Here is an 8899-nt window from a genome sequence, read left to right on the forward strand (position 1 = left end):
CTGTTATAAATGGGATGGAGAAAAACATTACAATCAACTGCAACACAATTCAAAAAAACCTCAGTTAAAGTCAGGTTTGATTAGTTTGCAGGACTGTTTTAGCCTGAATTAATATAACATAAAACTGAATAAAAAACTCAAACTAACATCTTGTATTCTATCTTAAACATTAAATATGACTATTATAAACATGTTTATTCTTCCAATAAATCACATGAAAGGTGGATCCATAGCTGCCATGTCAATACCTAAAGCTTGTTCAGGTCCATCAGTACTCGTTTAGCCAGTTACTGCGAGTTAGTTTGGACATTATGAAAAGCTGTACACTCAGTTTACAGCTAAAAAACAAACCTCCATTAATGTTATAATGTTCAGTTTTTGTTTAAGAAAGGTGTTGACTCAGTGTTATGGTGATTTTGGAGGATGTGGACTCTACCATGCTTTATAATAAGAGGGTATTTCTCATTGAATCTACCCTCGTTTGATTTAAGAGTGGTGGTAAAAAATAATAAAAACTCCCCTCATTATAATAGTTGAGCGTAAAACCCACTACACCCTCTAAAATGACTTTGAAGTTACAATTTAGAAAAAACAACCTTGATACTTACCGCATCAGTTTTAATGATGTGCACCCAATTAATTAACTATTGTAAAACCTATAAATAGAAATAGTTTTCCTTACTCTAATACCTTGTCTTCAATTACAAGTGAGTAAACTTCAAATGCAAACCTCCCCCTAACAACACAATTGAGTCATGTGACCTCAGTTCACTGTTTGACAATGGCGTGTACCTGTTTCTGATGCACGAGTGTTAAAAATACAACATGGGCCTCATTTTACAGCTTAAAAATACACAGTCTCCTGTTCTCCACCTGCTATTGAAGCATGTAATTAAATGTTTATAAATGAAATAAATTAATTATTATACTGTCCAAATTGACAGTCGCTTTTCTATGTTTTGTTTTTTCTTCTCCTTCTTCCCACAGTCAAAGCCACAATGCCAATATGGGTTGTGTTGTTATCGAGAATCATCATGAAGGAGAAGCAAACCACAAAGGTGAGTAGGTTCAACACAGCAAACAAGGCACAAGGCCTGCTCTGTCTCTTAGCAGTGGTGATGTGGCACACTCTGCGACTGTACTGAATCTCATGTTACGGCCATCTGCAGGGGCTTTTTTCTCCGCAGTTCATCAGACGCTCGGTGGGAGGGTGGAAGGGTGGAAGGGTGGAGGTCAAGGAGGGTAACTAACTAGCTTTTGTATTCCCTACATTCATTTGGTAAATCCCCAAATTAACTCACTACTTTTGGGTACTATAAGATGTATAATTTACTAGTGTGTGCAGGTGGTGCAGAGTTATAGGAGAAGTAGAGGAAGCTGAGGTGGCTTTAAGAGGACAAATCACCAGTTCATGCGTGATTATAAACCCATGATCGCAGAGAAACACTGTAAGAGGAAGTCACACTAGACGGACCGGTAAATCAACTTGAATCGTTTTAAGTAATTAAGCGTATCCTGGGGTGAAACTCGCTGTCAGGTTTGGCTGCATTGCATGAGACAGAACGTCTGCATGTACTAAATGAAACTGGAGAACGTTTCCTTCATGTGCTGCTACTTTAATCAGCTGTTAGATTGTTTAATCGTATTGAATTTTCTGATAATGCAATTTAATATCTGTCTAGTTGGTGTTAAAGAATCAGGACACAGTTGGAAAGACTTGAATGGGCATCCCAAATACAGTAGTAACGAGAAGTTCTCAACTAAGTTTTCTTTTGACATTTATAGGAAGAGTTCACAGTCGAGGCGGCTTGTAAGGGGACGTCAGAGTCTTAACATCAGGTTGTCATGTTTACTTTTCAGCTGACAAGTTCAGTGTCCAGACAGGGAAGGTAGGTGTTGATGACGTGATAGTTTGTGTGTGCAGTTCTTGTTTGAGGAGTGGCAGGCTGCACTGGACTCTACATAGGAATTTGAAGTTATACGAAACACATTGGAGCATCTAATATAACGCATAAGTACTTTAGAGCTCAGATTTGTATGTTGTAAATCAAGATGCACATGGTCTAAGTGATGCCCTCCTCACATTTCTTTTTCTTTTTTTTCTTTTTTTTTTTTGAGTGCAGGAAGACTTTTAGGATGAATTCTCTAAATAAGTAAGGACACCTGAAATGGGACAGAAATCTAGGCCTCTGCCAAAATAGACGAGGCCAAACAGCCACTTCCCAGTAGCACACTTGTGTTATAATAAGTAAACTTGTCTTGGTGTGTAGACAGATGATAATTTTGTTAACTTTTCAACACCATTATGTTAGATAAGGTATGACGCAACGCTACTCTGCTTCCATGTAGTACATCCTGTTCAGACTGTTTAATCATCAATCAAAATAAGAGCTTAACATTTTAAAAAGACTGCTCGTTTAAAGGGCCAGTCCACACTTTCAGTGCTCGGGCCCATTATTATTATTATTTTTTTAAATCTCTTGCCCACATGTGTAGACTTTTTGACAGGTGGGTTGGTGGAGTAAACGCCTACTAAAAAGGGAAACATTGGCATATCCTGAGTTTGGATGCTGAGTTGAACCCCCTTTCCCACCCCTTTTTTCATTTAGATGGGGGGGAACATTAGAGACTATTTGGTTCATGCCATTTTCTAAATGTTTGATCGTTTTGACAGTTTACAGATAATATCATTGACTGTCTCAGATAATTTTTGAGCTGATAAATGTGATTTTTAATATTTTAATTACATATTCTGGTTACTATATTGATGTGTATTTGAGTCCAAGTGAGGAGGAAGAGGAGTTCACTCTGAGCCACACGGCGTAGCCTGTTGCCACTAATAAAATGCTTGTGATAACTGGTCACTGTGAACTCTGCCTTTTTATATTTAAGATGAATATTGCCATTTGTCAGCATATATCTGAAGAGGGTCAGTGACTGAAATGTTGTATTAATTTAAAAAGTATCTTATATTGAGCAAGTGAAGACAGTGTTCAACTCCAGCCAGCAGAGTCGGTATTGTCAGCCTGCAAAATAATTAACAATGTTTTGTTTTAAAAAATTCCGGGCCAATTTTTTGGCTAAATAACCTCCCAGACTGTTTATACTGTTCTTTTACTCCACTGTCTTTTTGCTAGTGGGAGATGAGTTCCTTGGAAAATGAAGCTGTGGGCAGTTTGATTGTTTGATGGCAGTAACTTAGCAGCTAATAAGTGCTCAGCGCTGTGTTTTTTCTCAGTTGCATGCAGAGTCCTTGGATGAGAGGAGTGGGAGAGTCAGTGAACGAGTGGGTGGAGAAGTGGGGTTTCATAACTACTGCAAATCTTTTATCGTTTCTCATGAAGCAATATTTGCAAAAGGCACATAAATCTCTCTGTAGCTGTTACAACGTTTCAATGTGTTGTCCAACAAGTTGGCTCCGCTAACACAAGGCTGGAAGGCAGGTCCAAGTTTTCATTGCAGGTGAAAATGCTGTTTCATCTCAACAGTGTCTGATAGATTAATAGTCTTCCTGCAGCACTCTCTTTCAGTTAACCGCATATCTTTTAAAGAACTGTGTTTTTTTAAGCCTTCACTTTTCTTTTGGGGGTCAAAATGTGTGGATTTTGAGTCCAGAGGAGTGTTTGAAATGTCACCTTTCAAAATGTGACGTTTCAATCTGAACTAACACCCACTTTACTACACTGTTAGCAGGCCAAAATCACTTGACTTGACAATGACTTTTTTTTTAATAATTGGTGCTCAGATATCATCACACAAATATTAGATGGCAACACGCCACACATATTATTGTATATTTTAGTCGGGCAGCATCTAACAATTGTTTGCATTCTCAATTAACCGGCCAATTATTTTCTTGACTAATGTGTTTGGTCCATAAAATGTTAGAAAGTAGTGAAAAATACCCTTAAATTGCAACAATTTACTGTCACAAAAATAGAGAAAAGCAGCAAATCTCCACAGATGAGAAGCTGAAACTAGGAAATGTTTGGCAGCTTTGTTTGAGAATGGCTTAAATGAATCAATTATCAAAACTCTACAAACTCAACTCTAATCATTGCAGTTCTACATTATAATATAAAAACATTCTCTGGAGCCTGCTAACTGGGTCCCGAACTCCAGATTGGGAAACTGCCTGAAACTTCAAATCACATTTTAGTACTTCCTGGACTGACCTGGATTATAAACCCCTAAAGTGTTGTTAGTGTTTGTTTGTTCTGACTCTGCGTCTGTCTCTGTGTGGTCTGTGTTGCAGGTGTACGTATCGCTCATTCCCATCATTGGCGGAGTGCTGCTGGCCACCGCGACTGAGCTCTCCTTTGATGTTTCTGGGCTGATCAGCGCTCTGGCCGCCACGCTCTGCTTCTCTTTGCAGAACATCTTCTCCAAAAAGGTAAATCATCCTCATGCTGGTATGTCTCGCATGATCCAGCACTCAAGAGGCTGACGAAGGGGGCCGGGGGGGACGGGGACAGGGGGGACGGGACTTATCAGTGGTATGGTGTGAAATATATGAATAACTTCTGACTTATTTTACTATCTTTACATTAATTTGAACGTTTCTTTTTTCTGAGTTCAGATTTATAAGATTTACAGAATATATCTTCATTGCATTAATGTTACATAAAATGTCTTATATAACATTATAAGCAAGTTTTATGCAAATTTAAGATGCATTTAAACCTTTCCAAAATGTTGCTGCTGTGTACAGTATTAGTGGCTATTTTGAAATGCAGGTCACTGCTGTACTGTTTCTTGCCACAAGATGGTGGTTGCATTACACTGAGTGAGACTTTTCACAAATTATCCTTTAGACAATTTAAACTGTTATTCAATTAATCATATTTTCTAGAAAACATTAAAAGAAAATGGCAAAAATGTGAAGTATTTTAATCTCCAACTGCTTGTTTAATGCAAATTGTGCACATAGCTTCACTCAGATTTGTACACTTTTCTTACCTCTCAGGCTGATTTTATTATCATGTACTGTACTTATTATTATTATTATGTAAGTATATATATTGTTATTATTAGTATTAATAATACTTAGCCTAGAAGGCACAACCAGTTTGACCAGCACTGCCAGTTTGTTTTTGATCTGTTTGGTATGTTCCTCAGGATAAATAAATAATTGATGTGTTCGTTCTACCTTGTTAATTGGTTCAAGCCTGACTTTTAGCAGCCAATGCAACTCTACAAAAGAGAAGTTGAGGTTTTTAACACATTGTTTTTTCATTTTAAATTTTTTTTACAAACTTGCCAAAATAATTAGTTTATACTTTTCATCATTTCTTATTTTCACTTGTCCACCCACTCGTTCACGGACTCTCTTATAAATTTTCTTTTTCTTTGAAAGGTGTTGCGCGACACACGGATCCACCACCTGAGGCTGCTCAACATCCTGGGCTTCAATGCCGTGTTTTTCATGCTGCCCACCTGGGTTCTGGTGGACCTCTCTGTGTTTCTTGTGAATGGAGACCTGGTGAGTAGCAGCAACAGCTCTTCAGTATCTTCTGACATTCGTACCAACAGTTCAGCAGCATGTGGTTGATTTTACGACCATGAACGTTATCTGACTTTACTGTGATCCTCACAGTCCAGCGTTTCGGAATGGACCGGTACCTTTTTCCTCCTGCTCATCAGCGGCTTCTGCAACTTCGCCCAGAACGTCATCGCCTTTAGTGTACTCAACCTCGTCAGCCCGCTCAGCTACGCCGTCGCCAACGCCACCAAGAGGATCATGGTCATCAGCATCTCGTTGCTAATGCTGCGCAACCCGGTCAGCTCCACAAACGTGCTGGGTATGATGACAGCGATAGTCGGGGTTTTCCTCTACAACAAGGTGAGTCGGCCTGACTGCTGGATGTTGGTAAATCAGGCAGGGATAGAAGAGGGAAGGAGGAGAAAGTAGGAGCAAATGAAGCGAGGGACAGAAAATAAAGCTGAAATGAAGTTAACCCCTTCAGTTTACCCTTAAGTGTAAAAGTCTTTAGATTTTCTGCCTGCAAATATTCAACACCAATGTAAATATGACAAGCTAATATCAGCAGATAATATCGTTCTCATTTATGGGTCAAGTCATCCTGCAGTTGTTATTTATATAGTGCTACTATCAATTAGGCTTTACGTGTTCGTGACAGGGCTTAAAACTAGCTGTCGGATTCAAACAAACATGTCGGTGGTGTGGAACTTCTTCAGAGTAAATGAGACAGATAAAACACAAGCCATCTGCAATCTATGCAACGGGAACATCTGCAAAAAGTTTCAACACGACAATGACGACATTGATCGGATCAGCGAATTAAGACATTACAGCCAATCTCACAAATTGCATAAAATGCAAAATATCGGCCGATCAGATCGGCGGAAAGTCTACTATCAATACACAAAAAACAGTTAGTGTGCTCCATACATACATTTAAGTCTTTATATTCTATACCAGCCTTTTACTCATCTACACTCCAGTGGTTGTTTTTCCTCCTGAACTGTAAGCAGCTCGGCGTTCTGTCTAAAAGCATCTTTTCATTTCAGTCTATCTCCTTCCAACTCGTGGCTGTTTGCCTTTGACTTAAATGTAAATATTAAAGTTAAGTTGCACTCTATTTATCCTCTTATGGAAAAATCCTCCTCTGCACTTGACCTACTCAGACTATTTAGGATCCGTGTGCAGCCACAGTTCAGTGCCAGGGGACCAGCTAGTAACACACCCACTCATTTAAAATCCTTTTGCCTCTCCCCTCTGCCAACAGGCCAAGTATGATTCTAACAAGGAGAAGAAGCTGCTGCCGAGCTCCAAGCAGGACCTGATGACCTTTGACAACCCGGCGCTGGAGAAGATCCAGGCCAACGGGTCAGTGCCTTTCTCCCACGGCTCAGAGCAGCAGCACAGCTGGAACAACGTGCTGACTGACCACTTTCAGTACAGCAGACAGGCATACACGTCAAACTACAGCAACAACCACCAATATGTGGTCTAAAGGAGGAGTGTCCTCGCTCTGGGTAGCTGTCATAGACATTACTGTGTGTAGCCGCCCTCCCAGCAGCTGTTCTTCAAAGCTGCACTTCAAATATGAGACCGAAGGCAAGTGCTGTTAGTTCTGGATAGGAATAATGAGACGAGTCTATCATGAAAGGGCCAGTGACACCACCTCTCCCACGCTCCTCCATGTCTAAACTTCACTTTCTGACAGCTTTGCTCTGTGTTGTTATTTATTACTTTGGTACTGACTGTGGGGGACAACAAAACAAAATCATATCAGCCATTTTCAGATGTTTTGGTTATCGATTGATACATGTTAACCAAACGTGTCGCCGCAGACTGGAGATGTGACAGTCGTTGAGTGGAATAATTTGCACCTCACTGCGTGGAACCTGCCATAAATTGTTTTGGGTTATTTTATTTATGTGCAGAGGAAAACATGTCAGCTGTAATTATTTACTGTGAACTCTAACTTGCACCAAAAGTCTGTCATGTTACATTTAGTAACGGACAAAGTTTAGAGGAAGGCCTTAACATTTTGGTTTTAGGCAAATGTTAAGGATTGTCTTTTTTCTTTTTTATCATCAGGCACCTGTCATGATGTGAGGAGGAGAAAATGTTTAAAGCCACTGATAACTTTTATGAAGTGGTTCAAAAATACAAGTGCCAGATGAATAAAAATCTCCAAATTAAAGAATCTAATCATTGTTGAACTGATGCTCATAAACTTGTTGCACACGCAGATCAGTCGAACTTTACCAGCAAGTGTTTTTTACCGCCGCTGTTGAAAATATGCTTTTCAAACCTGCTTTTCAAACTTCCATTTAAACTTAAAGCGAGACGAGTTCTGTTATCCAGAACGGTCGATGACCTACCAACAGATCTGCCCTTTTCCCCACAAGGTAAAAAATGTTTACTGTTTGTTTTCATGAGGTTTAAATGTAAATGTTAGTTTAAAATTAGCAGTACCAAAACAAAGCATCCTTGTAAAATGCACGACGACAGCTTGCAAACTTTATGGATGCTGTTTGTTGAATCTTTTCTTAGAGAGGCTAACCATGTAAAATGTGATAGAGATGTTAAAATGTATTACTTTCTTGTCATAGTTTGGATTTGAAGCGTCAATTTAAAACAATGCATCTTTTTTTTAGAAATTGATTATTGGTATTTATTGATCTGTGAAGCTTCTCAGGCAGGAGTGAGATGATCTCTCACCTGTCAGGCGACTTGTGAGCCTGAACCAAAGGTGCTCTCTTGTTGATGTTTTTTTTTTTTTTTTGAGTTTTTTTTTAAACAGAGGCCCTTATCGAGTTTGCACATCATTAAACAACTACAGGTGTGATGCAGATTGTGACTTTATAGTTGTGGTGATTTTGTAACAATGGTGTCGGACGATCACCAAACAGACTTGATTCAAAATCAGAGGTGCGTGAAATCAGAGGTTTGGCTTGTGGAATTAAAAGATTGAACTGTAATTTCAGATGGACTAGAGGCTTGATGATCATTATTGATTGCTGCATTAGATAAATTGGTAAATTATGATAATTTATAGATTTAAAAGCATTTTTATACTACTTAAAGAGCTTTTTAATTAAAATTGTTTTCTTGCAAATAGCTTCTGTTACAGCATCTGAGCAAAAAAAAAAAGATAAAATTGATAAAATATGGTTCAAGGTTGGCACATTCTTTTTCTTTTTTTTGGTTAGCCTGTTAGCTCGTTTTTTGTTGTTTTTTTTCAGCTGATAAATGAGCTCGAGGAAATAGAGCAGTTATAGTCTAAATATACTGATTTATTTTAACATCTATGTTTTGCCTTCTCTGAAATACTAAAAAAAAAAATGGCACAGTATTTAGTCTGGAGGAAAAGAATCCCCAAATGATCCTGGGAGGCGCCCGGTGGGAGCAGTGCACATTAGTGTT

At 38.8% G+C, this 8899-nt stretch overlaps 1 protein-coding gene across 1 annotated transcript in view; it reads left to right on the top strand.

Moving 5' to 3' along the window:
• slc35e1 (solute carrier family 35 member E1) overlaps positions 1-8650 on the top strand; it is a 10423-nt gene extending 1773 nt beyond the window's left edge. Inside the window, exons 2-6 of the mRNA XM_062424722.1 lie at positions 988-1058; positions 4256-4393; positions 5357-5482; positions 5597-5842; positions 6750-8650. Coding sequence (XP_062280706.1) covers positions 988-1058; positions 4256-4393; positions 5357-5482; positions 5597-5842; positions 6750-6977 — 809 coding nt within the window. The 3' untranslated portion in view covers positions 6978-8650. The remainder of the gene's footprint in view (positions 1-987; positions 1059-4255; positions 4394-5356; positions 5483-5596; positions 5843-6749) is intronic.
• The last annotated feature ends 249 nt before the right edge of the window (positions 8651-8899 follow it).

Source organism: Scomber scombrus, chromosome 8 (assembly GCF_963691925.1).
Source record: "Scomber scombrus chromosome 8, fScoSco1.1, whole genome shotgun sequence".
Classification (NCBI taxonomy): Eukaryota; Metazoa; Chordata; class Actinopteri; order Scombriformes; family Scombridae; genus Scomber; species Scomber scombrus.